Source organism: Lycium barbarum, chromosome 6 (genome assembly GCF_019175385.1).
Source record: "Lycium barbarum isolate Lr01 chromosome 6, ASM1917538v2, whole genome shotgun sequence".
Classification (NCBI taxonomy): domain Eukaryota; kingdom Viridiplantae; phylum Streptophyta; class Magnoliopsida; order Solanales; family Solanaceae; genus Lycium; species Lycium barbarum.
In genome coordinates this window covers 112,690,414-112,709,635 of record NC_083342.1, presented here as the reverse complement: position 1 = coordinate 112,709,635, position 19,222 = coordinate 112,690,414, and the positions used below count along the sequence as shown (strand labels likewise).

General features: G+C 36.4%; 2 protein-coding genes across 2 annotated transcripts; one reads left to right on the top strand and one right to left on the bottom strand.

The window, feature by feature from the left end:
• The first annotated feature begins 4,771 nt into the window (after window positions 1-4,771).
• LOC132645568 (ascorbate transporter, chloroplastic) lies at window positions 4,772-12,258 on the top strand. The gene is made up of 11 exons (XM_060362611.1): window positions 4,772-5,014; window positions 6,507-7,093; window positions 7,529-7,636; window positions 7,927-8,082; window positions 8,415-8,630; window positions 9,080-9,289; window positions 10,151-10,288; window positions 10,548-10,649; window positions 10,737-10,802; window positions 11,477-11,561; window positions 11,660-12,258. Exons 1-11 carry the CDS (start codon window positions 4,960-4,962, stop codon window positions 11,755-11,757), a joined length of 1,821 nt encoding a protein of 606 aa, XP_060218594.1. The 5' UTR covers window positions 4,772-4,959; the 3' UTR covers window positions 11,758-12,258.
• A 1,194-nt stretch (window positions 12,259-13,452) lies between these two features.
• On the bottom strand, window positions 13,453-16,052 carry LOC132645567 (cytochrome P450 86A22-like). The gene has a single exon (XM_060362610.1). It carries the CDS (start codon window positions 15,563-15,565, stop codon window positions 13,955-13,957), a length of 1,611 nt encoding a protein of 536 aa, XP_060218593.1. The 5' UTR covers window positions 15,566-16,052; the 3' UTR covers window positions 13,453-13,954.
• Between the last annotated feature and the right edge of the window lie 3,170 nt (window positions 16,053-19,222).

Below are 19,222 nucleotides of genomic sequence, written 5' to 3'. Positions count from 1 at the left end.
CTTTACCCACTTACAATGTACAATATACGATTCAATCAAGTTGACCTACAATAACAAATAATTACTTATATCAAACCAAATTCGGTAACTTGAAAAATAGAGTAGATAATCTGTTATAAAAAATAACTATGATGATAGTGTAAATATTTACAATATGTATAATTGAAAAAAGATGTCAAAAAAAGTAAAGGTGAGAGGAATGCATGAAATTAGTTTGGGCCTAAAAGGTGTAGCTTGATCCATAATTGGGTTAGGTTGGAAGTGTCACACCCCTACCAGGAGTATGACGGGCTCCGACCCGTAGGCTGGGAACCACTTGACTTATCCGTTACTTTGAACATTATAAATCATAACTCAAAGAACACCTGCACGCAGAAAAGGCCCAACATAGGAATATCCGATCATTCAGCACATATGTACATATGCGGACCGACAAGGTCGCCACAACACAGCGTATATCATAAAGCTGGCAAGGCTAACAGTAAAGTATCAAGAGCTCAAAATAAGGCTGACAAGGCCACCAATATATTATACCATAGTGTGAACCGGTGGAGCTACAAAACATCTAACTGTACACACACGTCTACGAGCTTCTACATGGAAAACAAATGACCATAAGGACAATACCAAATAGACTGCAGCTCCGAAGAAAGTGGAGTGCTCCTGAGAATCCGCTGATAGAAGACCTACGGGTCTGATCCGTCTCCCTGCCTACCTGCGGGCATGAGCGCAGCGTCCACAAGAAGGGACGTCAGTACGAATAATGTACTGAGTATGTAAGGCATGAATAACAACATAATATAGATATGAAAGGTAACATGGAATATGAGAGATAACCTGTACATCTGGATGCCTCATAAGGCGGATGCCATGTATGTTTAGCCTTAAAAAAAACATTTTAGACATATACATAGTACCATGCCCGGCCATTAAGGCTCGGTGTCATATATATAGTATCATGCCCGGCCATTAAGGCTCGGTGTCATATATATAGTATCATGCTCGACCGTTGAGGCTCGGTGTTATCATCATTAGCCCGCGTCCGGGGCAATATCATAACATGCCCACTACAGTAGTGTGCACATCTACGTGTCATGCCCGGCCGACTATAGCGCGGCGTGAGAAAATACATACATATATATAAAGCATGCATGAGAGCCAAATAAAAGCTACGACTCTATCGGAGTGACGTAAGGTCGGTAACCTCCGATTTATGTTATGGGGCAATCATCATCGCTATATCTCACCTTGAAGGAACTATTATTATAAGGCGAGATCAACAACAATGAATAAAAATCAAGAAAATCACGAAAATAACTAAACATTCTCATATTCACATTGAAATCATAAGCTTGGGACTTTTAAACATGAAATCATCATCATCGTCATAACCATCATAGAAACATTCTCATCTTTAGCATCGTCATTAACATTGTAAAAACATGTCCGTTGTTGTTGTCATAAAAGCTTATAGAATCATAATTCTTTGAATCGAAAAATAGGGACATTTTTTAAAACATTTATGGATTATCAAGAAAAAAGTCATGCCTTTGAATCATGAACTCTAATTTTTAGAAGTAAGGAGGTTATGAAACATATGTAAGGAATTATAACATAGGAGTTTCTAGAAATAGGATCATCGTCATCACAAAACACGTTTATCTTTAGCATTATAAAAACTCCATGAATCATGAATCTCTAGCTTTTGAGAATAAAAATATTCTTGGAAAACATTTATGGATTCACATAGAGGGATCATGGGACATTTGGAAAACACCTATTAGATTCATAAGAAAGGAATCATGCATTTAGAAGAAAGGGACTAGCCTTAACATACCTGTTCAACCTCCAGTTATCCACACTTATTCGTCCGAATCCGTGAATCTACATTTAAGAGGATTCACACTATCATTAGACTCATCATAGTATAGTTATACTAGACTTTCAAGTCAAACTACTCTGTATTCTGTCGAAAATCGGGCAGCATCTCCCCTGTTTATATACCTAGCCCGAAATTCCAATTTAGCAACCAACAACATCAACAACAATACCAATAGCAATAACATCATTTCCAACACCAACATATGCCATAAAACAGCCCACACGCTGTTTTCCAACTTCTATATAACCAACTTACTATACAATTATTTAACGACTTTATCTCTGTAAATAAGCCTTAAATAATACAAAAGAGAAAGATTCATACCTTTTTTCTTGTTAAGATAGCAATATCCTCAATATCCACGCTAAAATCCACCGCAAAACAATACTAGAATCACAACCATGCGTTATCCGGACCTAAACCACTACTCCGCTACTTGAAAATTGCTCACTTTCTAATACCCTCACTCTCCCTTCTAAAATCTGGAAATTTCTGGGCTAAAATCTGGTGAAAAAAGGGGGTTATTACCCTTTATATAGGGGTCAAATTCGGGTCGGGTTCACTGTAGCAGTTTGCTGTAGCAGTACTGTAGCAAGTCGGTACTGTAGTAGTACTGTAGCACGCGTTTCTACTTTGTCAGCCGAACTTTTAACGTCCATAATTCTCTACTCCGATGCCCTATCAACGAGCGGTTTGTTGCGTTGGAAACTAGACTCGACGAACTTCATTTTAGGCTTTTGAAACACCTTAAAACTCCTAATATACCTGGAGATATATCCCTCCAAAGTTGACCCAAAATTCTATCCTTAATTCTGCCAACTTTTTTCAAATTTTCGACAAACTTATTTTTTTTGATTTGCTTGGTCCTGGAATCTTCCAAAACTCCCCCTACATGATATTTATCATTTATTATACTTGATAATGGTCATGTTCTTGTATTTTCAAGATTGCCCTTCCCGGTTATGACTTACGAATTCATGGTTGCACCTATTGAATTCTTTGCTTACTTCTTTGACAATTTGTTTCTTCTCTATTCTTCTGCAGTATTCTTCTTCCTGTAGAATTTCTTCCTGTAGTTTGGCCAAGCTTATTTTCCCTTCAAAAGTACTTATTTTTTCAATAAGTGCTTATTTTAAAAAAAGTGAGGTGTTTGGCCAAGCTTTTGGGAGAAAATAAGTGCTTTTGGGGAGTAGCAGAAGCAGTTTTTCAGAAGCTAAAAAAAATAGTTTTTGCCCAAAAGCACTTTTTTGAAAAGTACTTTTGAGAAAAATACACATAGAAGCACTTTTTAAAAGTTTGGTCAAACACTAATTACTTCTCAAAAGTACTTTTAAAATTAATTGGCCAAACAAAAACTGTTTTTAGCCAAAAGTACTTTTGAAAAAAGTATTTTTTAAAATAAGTTGTTTTTAGAAGTTTGGCCAAACAAGCTATTAATTAGTATCATGTTTTTTTTTTTTCCCCACCCATTTAGGAGGATTTATAGTGTTTCCACACTTCCCCTCCAGTGTAACTCGAACCCAGGACCTATCGATCGTAGGTGGAGGTGCTTAACCACTGAGCCCTCCTCACTTGTCATTAGTATCATGTTAAGAGTCACCGATCGACCTGTTTTTTCGGTTTTTCTTCCAACTACAACCTATTACATCACATCACATTTAATGATATGAAATTAAAAGATCATTGTTAATCATACAGTAGTTCATTTGATCATCAAATTATAAATTCATAAATTTACCCCATTCTCTTGTAGCTCTTAGAATATAGCTTAGCTGATAGAACTCCGTTTTTTATTGTTGTTAATGATATCATATAGTTGACCAAATAATTAAATTATAAATTCATAAATATATCCCATTTTTATTAAAGCGTACAATAGATCTTTATGGTCGATCATTTCTCAGACCCCGTGCATAGCGTGAACTTAGTACAACGAATTTTAGTGAACAAATTTGTTAATTCTTTCACTTGACTCGAGATAATATATAGCTCAGTTGATAAAACTTTCATTAAATAGTTATCATTGCAAATGATATTGTGTATGATATGTATCTAAGCTAGTAATTACTTACTTTAACTTAGGTCCGAGAAAATCATTTGCTTCGTAAAATTTAGAGTACATATAATCAAATGAAAAGAGTCTACTTAATACTCCTTTTTGCATGTAGTTAGGAGGCTTACCACTTTAGATATGTAAGAGGACTGAATCAAAAAATAGCCGTGAAAAAAACAAAATTAAGATTCAAAACCCCCTTCTGACATAAATTTTATTTTCTTTTTATTTAATGTTTTTATTTGGTTATATATTTGATTGAATTTTTTAAGATGGCTTTTAAGTTCGAAAATTTTATTTTGACTATTTTTTCAAGTGATTTTTTTTTCACACACAAAAATTCTATTTTTGTCCAATTTAAAATGCATTTTCAGACATAACTTTATATATTAATTTTTTTTCTTAATTTTTTCGAGTATTTTTAAAAAAAAAAATATCATATTTTTTATGTCCAAACGATTGCATTTGCAAATGACGACCTACACTTGAGATTTCATGTGTAGAGAAGAGTGGATAAAAAATAGCCACAACAAACAATAACTTTCTCATACAAATGACCTTTACTTATTGTAAAGCTCACGTCAATCTATTCCCTTATGTGGCACCCATGAAGGGCTTTTCAGTAAAAGCGATAGCACAGAGCTTTCATTTGAATACCCCAAAATACCCTTAACGTCACACCTTGTTTTCATCGATTTTTGGGTCAAACATGCAAGGGTATTCACGAGATTGTTGCTCTACAAATCGCAGTGGATGAAACGACACGTGTCAGTTTCTCAGCCCTCTGTTACACTCTTGCTTTGGGTTGTATCGACGCCCACTGAGATTATTCTTTTTTCCCGCTTCTCAGAAAAAAAAAAAAAAAAACAGGAAATATAAATAGGAATATTCCACTTGTAAATTGGATGAAGAACATCACTCCTGTTGTTATCTTCAGAGAATTTCAGATTTTTAGTTTCTGAAGAGAAAAAAAAAAATCAGATATTTGTGGAGCTGAGAGTGTTAAAAGTAGTGGCGGGTGACAATGGCTATCGGTGCCGTTGTTTCTAACCGGAATTTCGGTTGTTTCATCGGTTCTGGTAAACAACTAATTCTCTGTTGTTAACTCGTGCTTTGAATTTTTGTTACTTAAGTGTTTCTGCTTAGCTGTTGTTAATTAGCTGATTAACAGTTCAGTATACGGTAAGTTATGAATTTTCAGCTCTGTAGCATTTTGAGAATTTGTGAAAAAAAGTATTGGATGGCGGATGCATATGGCAATTGATTGAATTTGTGAATGTAGTTTTTTATGATTAGAAATACTTATAATGGTCAAAAACAGAGCCCAAGTTTCACTTTTTTTTTTGCGAGTTTCCTACCTGAACTATCAAGTGTTTGCGTTTCTTACCTAAACTATCACAATTATTTATCAAAACACACTTCAAAATTAATGAGTCAGCTGCCACGCGTACGAAATTTTATGAGCAAATTAAGCTGTAGTAAACACGAACACCTGATAATTCAGGTAGGAAACTCGCAAAAAAAGGTGATACTTCAAATGTGTTTTTGACCGTTATCTCTTAGAAATACTTCACCTGATAGTTTCGCTGGTTTGATTTCGAGCTGGCTTCTTGGATTTCTGTATATGTCTTTTCGTGCTGAAAGTACTGTTTTGCCTCAATGCTTGAGTTAACCTGTAGAGTTATACTGGTATCTAAAGGAATCTTTTGCATGCAATTGGATAATTATAGATTTTGTGTGACAGAGATTTTACTTTTGGTCATTTATGTGATTAAATTAGATATATTGGATGAGGAAGGCTTAACAAAATTGGCATTCGTTTAAGCGACTATATCGAGGTCGATTCTATAAACTGATTTAACTGAGACAAAGCTTAAGTTAGTTACGGCTCGACGATGTGTAACAATCACCATTTGTTTCTTTATCTCATTAAAAATCATTATAGAATCAATTTTTTAATTCGTGCCGAGACTATAAACAGGATAGACCTCCTATTCTATCAAGATAAGATTTGCAGTGTTACCTCTCTGACCCCTTGTCATCTAAAAATCTCTTGCACACTTTCTAAAGGAATAGCCTTTACCGCGAACTTAGGCGAAGTAATGGAATATTTGATAAATAGTTGTTATACCTTACAAAACTGAGGGAATCTTGACTTCAAAATTGGGATAAATAAATGTACATACACACATTAACTCATGATTTAACTCAATTATTTGGAGATCTATGTGAACAGTACAAATTCAGGGAATTTTGTGATTCTTGTTGATCATGGAAAATGCTGCAATAAACTAAGTTAACCTCGGGATAAAGCTAGTAGTTCTCGAAATGTGAAGAGCAGAGTCTTCTAACTTTTTCTTTTTCACTTCACTTGAAGTTTTCGGGGAGCACTCTGAATAGTGAAGTGATGTAAATATCAGAATGTTAGGCAGCAGTTGTAGCTGCAAAAACTAATTTTTACACTTCACTGAAGTCTTTTCCTGATTTTCTCATCTACTTGATCTACTCAATTCTTAGTATCTTGCATTTTCATGGTGCCTTAGTTAATAAAGCAATGAACTATGTCAACAGGCAGAGAGCAGTGTACAGCACATCACCATGGAGAGCGATTGGGGTTTGCTGCTTTGAAGTATGTTCAGAGGAATATGTTATATAATGAGCGGTGTCTCCCAAGAAGTGGCTTATCGAACTCGGGTTGCATATATAGGTCACATGCCCAGTCTATTGGACCTTTGGATGATAAATCTTTCGGATCAAAATCACCATTTTATGTTGAAGGCATTCACGCTAACCGGTTTAGTGGAAAGTATCATGTCATCAATCCTAAGCGAAGAACCAGAAGATGGGAATGCTATCTTTCCTCTTCTGACTCGGGTAACAGTTGGATTCAACCAAGGAAGCTGGATAAACTTGGTTTCATTGATGGACAAAAGCAGCAGCTAAAGCATGCTGCAATAAATAGAACTCAAGCCGACTACAAGTCTGATGAGTATGACATAACTGGAGCTTTGGAGTCTCTTGTGTCATCGGAAGGGGCAAGTGAAGCCGTTTTGGTGGAAAGCATTGAGCAACCAAAACCTTGGTGGGAGCAATTTCCAAGAAGATGGATTGTTGTACTGCTGTGTTTTGCTGCATTTTTGTTATGCAACATGGATCGTGTGAGCAATTCATCCAAATTTTATCTTGATACTTAGCTTTCCATTCTGATCTAATGACCCCTTCTAAGATTGGATATTATAATGCCTTTTTGGGATGTTTGAATGTAGTGTTCATTGCTTAAGCTTTTTTATTCAAAAACTAAATACAAGCATAATTGATTCAATAGCTTAAACACATGCCAAACTTCATGGTCGCTATATCAACTATTGCATATCCTATGCTTACAAACATGATCCTGAGATTCCAGCTACCTTGCCTTCAAGCTTTTGATTATAGATTACGTCACTAAAATTGTTGAAGTTCTTTAGATTGGCTGAATGAAAACGAGTTTCCTCCTTCCATACCTTTTCTATTCATCTGTTTGATATTATTTGATACAAGACCAAGTTTGACCATTTATTACTACCCTAACTCAGCTTCCACTTTGGTTTTAGGTAAACATGAGCATTGCAATACTTCCGATGTCAAAGGAGTTTAACTGGAACAGCGCTACGGTTGGTCTTATCCAGTCTTCCTTCTTCTGGGGCTATCTTCTCACTCAGGTTTTCTTCATTTGAACTTTGTATTGGTCTCTTTGTGGTGCATGGATTTTTTCCAGTTCCAGTACTAGTATTTGATCAATTTGTTGCATGATGGATGCGGTTTTCATGTATTCTACCCATGTCTCAACCTAAGATTTTATCTATCATTATGTTCTAAGCCTTAGAATTCTACTCTAGGTAGCCATTGAAGAGGGACGAACAAGTAGGAGAATGAATTCAATTTCTTATATGCTATTCTCATGTGCTAGATAAACCAATATCTTACTTTTGTTTACATGTTCGATATGCAGATTGTTGGAGGGATATGGGCGGATAAACTTGGTGGGAAGGTTGTGCTCGGCTTCGGAGTTGTCTGGTGGTCGATTGCAACTGTTTTAACTCCTTTTGCCGCCAGACTTGGACTTCCATTTTTACTTGTCGTGCGTGCCTTAATGGGTATTGGAGAGGTTAGTCTCTATATGCTTTTTCCCAGTTTCTTCCAAAATCTTAGATACAGCTGATTTTCCAAACATTGAAAGCTGTCCTTAGACCAGTAAGTAGCCTGAAAATGTTCTCGTTAGGGACATTGAAAGACACACCAATTGCTTCATCTTTAGCTATACTAAACAGTGGATTTAAGAAAAACTGCGATTTAAGAAGATACATCTCATAAACTTGTGGATCAATTGTGGGGCCTCACCACACACTGATTCTTTTGTACCAGAACTGTAGTTGGTAAGGAGTTAAATAAGTTATCACATGCATAGTCTCTTGTTCTGACTATGTAAGTTCTCGTCAGGGTGTCGCAATGCCTGCCATGAATAATATGCTCTCAAAGTGGATTCCTGTCTCAGAAAGAAGCAGATCTCTCGCTCTAGTGTATAGTGGAATGTATCTTGGTTCTGTTACAGGATTAGCTTTCTCTCCTATTTTGATCCAAAAGTTTGGATGGCCATCAGTGTTCTATTCCTTTGGTTCCCTTGGAAGCATCTGGTTTGCACTGTGGTTGACCAAGGTGAGTTCACCTGCTTTTTCTGTATCTTTGACTTCTGTTATTTTTATACTCTCCCAAAATTTTCATGACTTATTGTTTTTTGATAAGGTCATGACTTATTGTTTTTATCAAATTGGCTTAAGATTTAAAAAAAAAAAAAAAACTCTGTGCTTCTAGTTGTGAAGCAACAGAGCTATTAGTTTTCAGCTTCCAAGATCATTATTTAGACCTAAAACTTAAGTGGATCTTGTTCATGTCAATGGATCAAAGATGTCTGGTTGTTATTTCCTTTCCATGATTTTTCATGGTTGAACCATCACCCTGTGATAGCTACACTAATTTGCAGGTTGTGGTGAAAAAGGTGAGCTCTTGGAGTCCAGTTCTGTCTGATTTGTTTTTTCTGTGCCGTGATATCTGAGTCCTAGCTGACTAGTACTCTTTTGTTATACATTAACTATTTTACTTTCCAGGCATATAGCACTCCGAAAGATGATCCAGGGCTTAGTGAGCAGGAAAAGAGGCTGATCATGGATGGAAGCGTCTCTAAGGAACCTGTCACTAACATCCCATGGAAACTAATTTTATCAAAGGCACCTGTCTGGGCCCTCATTATCTCCCATTTCTGTCATAACTGGGGAACATTTATTCTACTGACATGGATGCCTACGTACTACAGTCAGGTATCTGGTACTGCTGTCTGGCACTATCATTCTTGGAATACATTCTTCTCTTTGATATTCATCGCCATTGAAAATGGAGAACAAAAAAATAAACAAATTTAATATTTGTCTTGGTCCAAGTGAGGATATTATTAGATTCATGCACCATTTCCTGAAGACCAGCGGAACTTTAGAGCTCAGAAGTTGTATTACTGATCCAGGATGCTGTGTGGTTTAAGGATTGGTCTGGAATGGCCACTTGACATAATATTTTTTGTTCATATTGGATTGGTCTCTGCTAGTCTTCTAACATTCCATTCTTTTGTGCATCTCTGTCTTTCTTTTTCGTTCTTCTGTGGAGTGACGTGTGACCGCCTTAGATTTTCCTTGCCAAGATAATAATAAATCTAAAGATAAGTTTAAGCACTTTCTGGGCCTTCTATATCAGTCAATTAATCAGCTATGCCTCAATCTCAAATTAACTGGGTTTGGCTAATCCATTCTGCTCTATTCATTATCAAAGTCCATATTCTGGCTTTCTAATATAAATATTTCTCGTGGCATCATGAAATATTTGTCTTGCTATCGTTCATGATCCTGTTAGATGTTCAGAATCTTCAAGGCTCTAGAATTTGTAACTATAATGCTGAATCTGTAGAAATAATCTCATGAAAATTGCAGTTATACTACAACTTGAATTTGGATATTGGTTTGTTTTGTCATACCTTTAGAACTGCTTACCTTACTAGCTCTAGTGCATCTTTAAACTATCTGAAGTGACTCAATGCTCATTGATTATTTAGAAGACAATTTCGTATTTAGAACAAACCTCACTGTGCAAGCTAATCAAGGTCTTCCTTTCTAATCTTCTTTTCTCTTCAGGTTTTGAAGTTCAACCTCACTGAATCAGGACTATTCTGTGTATTACCATGGCTGACCATGGCCATATTTGCAAATATAGGTGGTTGGATTGCGGATACACTCGTGAGCAAAGGATTCTCCATAACATCAGTTCGTAAGGCAAGGACTCGGAATTCTTATATACAGTATTATACAGTGTATAGCATCATAGTTTAACCATCTAATGATGAGCATTATCAGTTAGCTCAGTTGGTTGGCTACTTAAACTTTCACCTTATTGGTGAGGGTTTGATTCCCTACCTTGTAATCCCCTTCCCCATTTCCCCTTCCCCTACCCCCATTTTTACAAAAAAATAATAAATAAAAAATTGTCTTCATTTTGTTTCAAATAAATAACTCCCCCTAAATAAATTTGCAGATTATGCAATCGATTGGTTTTCTGGGCCCTGCTTTTTTTCTTACACAATTAAGCCATGTGAAGACTCCTGCATTCGCAGTGCTATGCATGGCATGCAGTCAGGTCGGTGCTATAGATAATGGAATGACATGCTTTTGGGAGATTCTTCCAAGTCTGTTGATTAAAATAATATAATTTGATTTTTTGCAGGGATCGGATGCATTCTCTCAGTCTGGCCTCTACTCTAATCACCAAGACATTGGACCACGTTACGCTGTAAGTACTTCTACTTCATATACATGGCAAAATGAAAAAGAAAAGCTTTTATGTTGAATGTTGTGTCTGGATTTGTTTGTCCTACTATTTTCCTGGTTAGTAGGCAACTGTGCTCCCAGGATGCAACTCGGGGACTTTTATCTTAGCACCATTACTGGGAGTTCTTGTCTGGGCACTGTTAACTACTACTCCCCTCGTTCCTGTTTTTGGGACACAGTTTCTTTTTTAGTCCGTCTCGAAAAGAATGACACACTTCTAGATTTGGAACAGTTAACTTTACACTTCCCATTTTATCCTTATTGAGAAGCTTATAAAACCACACAAATGTTATCACGTGCTTAAGGCCCCTAGTTTCAAAAGTTTTATAGCCACACAAATGTTATCACGTGCTTAAGGCCCCTAGTTTCAAAAGTTTTATAGCCACACAAATGCTATGGTGTGTTTATACTCACAAGTTTCAAAAGTTTTTGTTTCCTTCTTAAACTCCGTGCCGATTCAAACCATGCTACCTATATTGGAAAGAGGGAGTATATTTTATGAATTAGTAATCGTGAAAGAAATTTTACGTGTGTTAGCTTGTTGGTTTATTTATTGAATAGAACAGTTTGGACATTTCATAGCTTGTTTTTTTTAATCTAGATGTTTGAAACTTTTGTATACTTCCCCTCCTGCAGGGAGTGTTGTTGGGATTATCTAATACTGCTGGTGTGCTAGCTGGTGTCTTCGGTACAGCTGCAACTGGATACATACTACAAAAAGGTATTTATGTTGTATTTTTTCTTATCAGCTTGGTGGTTCTGAATGATAATGTCAGCTTTGAGTTTATCCAATGATATTCCTGTATTTTCCTTGTGCAGGGTCTTGGGATGATGTATTTAAGGTGGCCGTTGTATTATACATCATAGGCACATTGGTCTGGAATTTCTTCTCAACCGGAGAGAGAATCCTCGAGTAGATAATGAAATTTGCACAAAGGAAGCCCAGTGAGAAAGTGCAAATCCATCCGATACCTGGAAATGAATTTTACTACAAGCATAAAAACCAGTTAAGAGAACAAGGTGATAGTGCCCCCAGGTTTATACCTAGAAGGTCCCCCTGCAACGAGGTCCTAAAACAATTTTCAGAGTTGCCTTTGGAAAGTTAATCTTTAAAGGTGCTCTCTACTTGCATAAAACTTTGGATCATGCTTAGTCAATAGCTATCTGGTAATTTGACCCTGTAAATGTTAGTGTATTTACTGGCATGGACTTTCCATAGAAAACCTTGTGTGAAGTCTGGATATTTCCTTAGCTGAGTATTTCCCTTCAACCTTGATAATGTTTGCTAGCCGGGTTATACGGATGTGTTATTATGGTTCCATGGTAAAAAAATTATCCACACCTGCTGCTTACATCAAGATGCATGATATGTGTTTGTACATAAGACTTTTAGCACTTAACCATTGTTAATTAACATACATTCTTACCTCATTAAACCACTTAACTATAAGAAATTAACATTTTAAGATGTCTCAAGATGCTGATCTGACACTCAAGTGGACACTGAAAAATTCAGGAAACTGAGATAGGATGGTATCAAATTTAACCAAGTACAAGTACTGTATTACCCTTGTCAAATTAAGTCTTTGAATTACTTATACTTACTTGCACACCATTATTCGTTTAACTTATGTGCTAGATTTGTAAATTGAGCAAATCTTATTTTTTGCGCGGATTGTGCTTCTTTTGGGGTGGTCTTTAATTTTTGTCCCTCAAATTGGTGGTCTTTAATTTTTGCCCTTCACCTAATGCCCCGAGGTTCTGGGTTTGAACCTCAGCTCAGTAAAAAAAAAAGGAATTTCGCAAGGCAGAGGTTTGGATTCGCAAGTTTGAAACTCTGTTTGAAGCAGGCAAAACTCTACCATGCAAAATTTTGTCTTGTGATTTTTTTTTTTTAATTTTTGACTGAGAGAGTTCGAATCCGAAACCAAAGGAATTTTTAGCAAAGGGCAAAAATTAAAGACCACCTAGCGAAGGGCAATCCTGCAAATAACACCCTTGAGCACTAGGTGTGATGTGGACTCTTTCAAATGAATATAGATCTTGTCTCATCAATCGATTAACAGAAACATTTAAAGAGAGATGTTTAGTTTCTGGTCCGAAGATCAGGATACGCAGCAGCAGACAAGATTTCGCAGAATCCTGGAAAAGAACAGAGTTGAGTTTATAAAGAAAGACACAAAACAGATTGTATAGCCTTCAGCCCTTCACCATGAGATTGAGATATAATTAAACTAAGGCCCCATTTCCATAATAGCTTAGAGACATCAACCTCTTCAAGACTTTAAAATCTTGCATTTTTTTGGATGTTCAATTCCAGTTAACATGTGACTTGCCATTTGAACGAATTTCACCTTTAAATGAGAAATGATTTGCGGACAGTTAGGTTTCAAATCCTGGTTGGAAATATCATTTAATTTTGAAGATATTCAGTCATTTTAGCTATAACTTGGTTGTGTACGATCTTCCAAAAACTAATCTCAACCAAGAATTTTACAGAAAAGTTTTAGGTTGTGTTATGCTTGACCAGTGATCCACTTCTCTCCTTTTGCCATTGAACCAGAAGCATTTAATTGTATTTTGTGGGACAAGAGGGGTCAGAAACAAAGAAATAAAACAAACACCATTATTCAAAATAATAACAAGATACAAAAGAATTAACATACCAAACAAAAGTGAAAGTGTGAAAGCTAGAAAATACAAAGAATTGAGGCACAATAACTAAACAAAGTAAAAGGAACAAATAAAGGGGTCAGCTTTAGGATACTAAAATAATTAAAAGAAGAAAAACAGTGCTAGCTAATACTTGCACAACTTGTTACTGGTAAAATTATTGAGAAATCTCCCACCTCTTCAACCTCAAAATCATTTCCAATTGTGCCATCTGCCCCTCAATAAAACTTTCTCCCACAATGAATGTGATGTACCTCAAAATCGTGAATACCACCATTTCTCCTTTATGAAAAAAGCTGCCATAATTGAGCATTCATGTGAGAATTCAACCACCATAATAAGCTCATCCAATTGAACTATACTTCCTTACAATCAATATTTGCCGACACCATTCTTTAATCCACCTCAACCACCCCCTACCCCTCTCCCCACTATGAACATTCATTCATCTTTGTCCCCATTCAATTTTTGGACTAATTGGACCTCTCTTTCCTTCTTTACACTATTCACGAATGGTGTGAGGTCTCTTGGACGAAGATTGACTTTAAGTCCATCTTTCATGAACAAAGTCAACGACATTTTTTGCTCCACCTTATGGCCGGGAGCCACCATGAGCCGGTGGCGGAGCAACACTGCAGCCGCCACCGACTTCATTTGCAAATATGCCAAGTCTTTCCCTAGACATATCCTTGGACCAGCATTAAATGCCACAAACTTGTATTGTTCATGCATTACAAACTTTTTACCATCCGGGCTTAGCCACCTTTCTGGCTTGAATTCTAAACAATCTTCTCCCCACGTAGTCTTCATTCTTCCTGCTGAATATATGGAATATGTTATTGACGAACCCGCCGGGACAAACGTCCCGTCTGGCAACACGTCATCGACCACCACGTGCTTCGAGTCCTCGGGGACCGATGGATAGAGCCGGAGAGTTTCCGACAATGCAGCTTTCAAGTAGGTTAGCCGATCAACTTCCTCGAACGCTAACGGCTTATCGAGCCATGATGACGTGGCACTGCCACGTGTCTCCACCAGGACCGTAGATATTTCTTGTAAGATTTTTTGTTCAACTACTGGATTCTGGATGACCAACCAGAAAAACCAACTTAACGCGACTGATGACGTGTCACGTCCAGCTAGGATAAAGTTAAGTGCCACTTGTTGCAAGAACTTGTCCGTGTAGGATTCCTTCTTCTTCATGAACCTTGATAACAAGTCATCATGTGGGTTTCCGTCTTTTTGCTGACTCATCAACTCAAGCTTACGTGTATTGATGATGTCAGACATGTATTTGTCCAGCTGTACAAGGCTTCGGTTCAAGCTGACTTCCATTCCAAGCCCAAGCCATTTCTTCAGCTTCCATATAACTTCTGGCAATATGAAACGCTGCAATGACGCCTCCGTGGCTCGGTCAAAAGCCGAAGCAAACGTATTCTCGGGCAAGCCGGGTGCCAGTGTTTGAGGGTCCTTACCAAAAGCCAAGCCACAGATGTTATCGAAAGTGAGCCGAAGCAAAAGATCTTGCAAGTCAACCGACTTTCCCTCAAGCTGAGCCGTTTCAAGAATAGGACAAAACCTAAGGTCAATGGCTCGATTGACCCACCGAGCCATGGCTTGACGGAGAGTTCGAGTCGTGAACTCGAGCGCAGCCGTCTTCCTTTGGAAAAGCCACGTGTCACCATCAGAGTTAAAAATCCCTTGGCCAAGCAGCTCATGGAAAACGGCTTGCCAAGTCGGACCCTTCGGGTAATTCTCGAATCGGGTCTTTAAAATATGCTCCAAATTCTTCGGGTCACACGTGACAGTCACGAGGCCTTGCTTACGGGCCAAGAATGGGATGGCACATATGCATGTCTGGTACGTGCCCCCACACGCGCGTAGGTTGTCCACAATCCAGTCATGCATACGCTCCGAGTTCTCGATCAAGCCCGGTAAGCTGCCCAATAAGGGCCAGACACGTGGACCCTTGAGAGATCTTGAGATGAAGGTGAACCATAGAAGATAACATGTTATGGCAGTAAACAAGAGCAAAGCTATTGCAATGTCCATATTTTGAGAGCATATAAAAGAAGAAGAAAAAATGGCCAGTATAGTTATAGTACTCAGTGGGAATAGTAGTAGACAGTAGTATTATGAGATGTAACAAAAGAAGTTGAGAACAAAAGGGAATTTATAGGGAGGAAAATAATAGTAGTTGAAGTAGAATTGAGGAGCAATAACTAAGCGCCAGACTGTTTCTTGAATTTCACCATCTAATATTTTTTTTCCCCTCTGTCAAAAACAATAAATGCATATAAGAAAAGACTATATTTAAGATTTGTAGCAAAAGGACAATCAATGAAACCACTATACACTCAAAGGAAAAATACAAATGAGGGTGGTGGGGGGTAAGGGGTGGAGGTTGGAATGAAAAGCTCCCCAACTAATTTTTGCAGAAAGGAGCTGGTCTTTAAATTCGAGCATTGAATGAAAGGGTAGTGAATATAATGAAGTAAATGAGATTAGTTGAGAAAGTTTGGAGAAAGAGAAAAACAGATGTAGATTCCATTGAAACAAAATAAAAGGGAAATGAACATACAAAGGAATAGGGAGTTATAGTTATGGAGATGCTATATTTTTATTTTTATTTTTATTTTTATTTTGGGGTGGAAAAATTTATAGTTTAGAATTAGTAGAACAACCATAAATGGAACACGGTGTGTGGTCATGCAGGCTGGTTAAGTGTTCGGTGAACGACCAGCCACCAACAAATTTATAGCCACGTACCTCACGCTACTTGACTATATCCCATCCAACTTTTTTTTATCCCTTTGTATGTATATCCTTTTACCACTAGATATTACGTACTGTACTATCTCCTACTTCAAATATTAGTCGTTTTGGCACATGTGATTTGTTTCAAAACCTAAATTAAGTGATATGTTTAAAGAGAGATAAAAGGATATTTATAATTTAGCGTGTTCAACTTTCATCCCTATTGTTTCGCCTCAACTTTCACTACACCCTTAAATATAGATGGAAAAGTTAACCGAGGGATGTTTTTGATTAAGTTCAGGAAACTTAAAGGGATGTTTTCAGTTAAGTGAGATATTATAAGGATGTAGTGGAAGTTGAGGTGAAACAACAGGGATGATATTAGTCAAATCCTCGATATTTTTCTTAAGGAGTGTTCAAAAACTTTAAAAAGACTTGATGATATAAATAAATCCGATATAGTAAAAAATAAAATTTATTTACCACAGCAGGAGTTGACTTTGACTCTCTTGAATGAAGAATGAGACAGAGGAGCAAAGTCAACGACCATATATAGACTACTGCCATGGTTTTCTGGTTCTGAAAAATGAAACAAAAGTCAAAGGGTGCAGAGGTTTTTCGAACAGAACGAAACCTTAGCCGATTGATTGGGAAATCGAGCCTTTCTTCTTGCAAAATTGCAAGTTAAGATAGATCCTCAGGCATCAGATGCTATCTTGAGGTCAACCCTCAATTTCTTTCTTGATTTTTTTTTTTTTTTTGTTTTTTTGTTTTTGGGGAGTTGAAAATAGAAAAAAAATATTCCCTCCGTTCCAATTTATGTAATACTTTTTACTTTTCGAGAGTCAATTTGACTAAATTTTAAAGCTAAATTAAATTATATTAACTCAATATTTTAAGATCAAAATTTATATAATTGAAAACTACATGAAAAATTCTATAAGTTGCAACTTTTCTCATATTAATTTGGTGAAAAAATATATCTTAAAATGTTGGTCAAAGTTCATGCAATTTGAATTTCGAGAAGCGATAAGGATCACATAAATTGGGACCGAGCAAGTAGTATATTTTTCTATTGATAAAAATGGCAAACTTTGGAAGCTTCTAAAGTTGATGGATTAGCAAATGTATCTTCTTAATTTGGGTAAGTCACTTCACCAAATTCCTTACTTGTTTTGCCAGAATTCTTTTTCTGAGATTGGTGCAACTGTCTCCTAATAATTAGGTGATAAACTAAATCTTATTGACAACCTTCGAATCCTGAGAAAGACCATAAAGAACTATCAATTGATAGTATATTCTTATACGCACAAAAACACACACTTAGCGATAGTCGATGTTACATGGGACTCATTCTTGGGTGAATATAGTCAACACATAAGTACTCGTACGAGTACGTGTAGTATTTTGCTAATTTTCTAATGTATGTAAAGAACCCGAGAAATAGTCACACCCGCTCAAGTTTGGATGAGTCATTTATTAACTCAAATTATTTTTACCCGTCCAATCAATCAATGTGTCAAGGTGATTTTGGCTAAATATGTAACCACAATTAACCGATGAGATATCATCTTTTTTTTTTAATTGTCATGTAATATATGGAGTACATTATGAAGAAAAAAGATTATACTAGGTAAATAAACAAATTATACAAAATAAATAAAGAAATTGAAAATTGGTAAGAGCTGGGTGGGTTGTGCTATGACCCGCTATTTACCCCACATTGACCCAGTTCATCTCAATCCAAGTAACTTTTTGCAACTAATAGTCGACCCATTTATTAACTCAAACTCATTTTAACCGTCCAAACTAACCCGCTCATTTATTAACTCAATCCATCTTTACCCATCCAAATTCAATACAACCACCCATTTGACACTCATTGCTATAGTTCCTCTACATAGGGGTGTTCATGGTTCGGTTTGGATCGGTTATTGATTAAAACCATAACCAAACCAATTTAGTCGGTTTTTAAACGTCTAAAACCATAACCAAACCAAATAAAATAATAACCACCGGTTTGGTTATTGTCTGTTTGGTTCGGTTTGGTTGGATTTTTCGGTTTATGACTAACAGCCATGAGACTTATTAGTAAAACATTAAAAAGTTGAAAAAGACATGTCTTTTTTTTTATTCAAACGATAACTTTTATTTATCGTTTAAGGTGGAACATACATCATAGAAACATTTTCACTATTAGTGATAGTGTCGTATTCAAGTTACCCAAAGTTGCTAAACTATTACATATAGAGCTAAAAATTAACTAAGTGGTGGCTGCACCATTTTTGTCATCTTAATACACATACCTGGAAAAAAAGTAGAGCATAGGAGCTTTTAGTTGTTGTTATAAACATACATATTAATTAAATATAAAGATTACCTAAAATTAAAATGAAAATATATGAAATAAAAAAACTGAGTAATGATCTCAAACTTTGGGGCAGTACTTGCATTTTGCCCTCAATTCTCCCATTTTATTAAAAAAAAACTTTGTATAATGATCCAAAACTTCAGATGTTTTTCTATCATTATCCCAAAGGCTAAGATCTCAACTACAAGGAGTTGTTCTTTTCTGCTTTTTAGGAGGATTACCCACGGAAGAAGTATTAGGGCATTACCATGTGCTTGAGTTGCGGCAAATGCTGATGCTACTGAAGTATCTTCTATAGGAACCTCCAAATCTATAACCTCTGTCCTTTTCATATGAAAAATATTATAAGTTTAGAACCCATTCAGACAAAAAAAAAAGGTATAAATTCGAAAAAAAAAAAAAAATCTAAAATCAAATGGCTGACAAAGAAAGGCTAAAAATTTAAGTTAAAGACATTAGACTGTAACGTGAGCTTCTGTTAGTAGGTTTACACTTAACACTTTAAAGAATTAAAAGACTTGACATGGGCTTAGACATATTCTTAAAAATATGGGCCTTAAACAATCATGTGAAATAAGTAG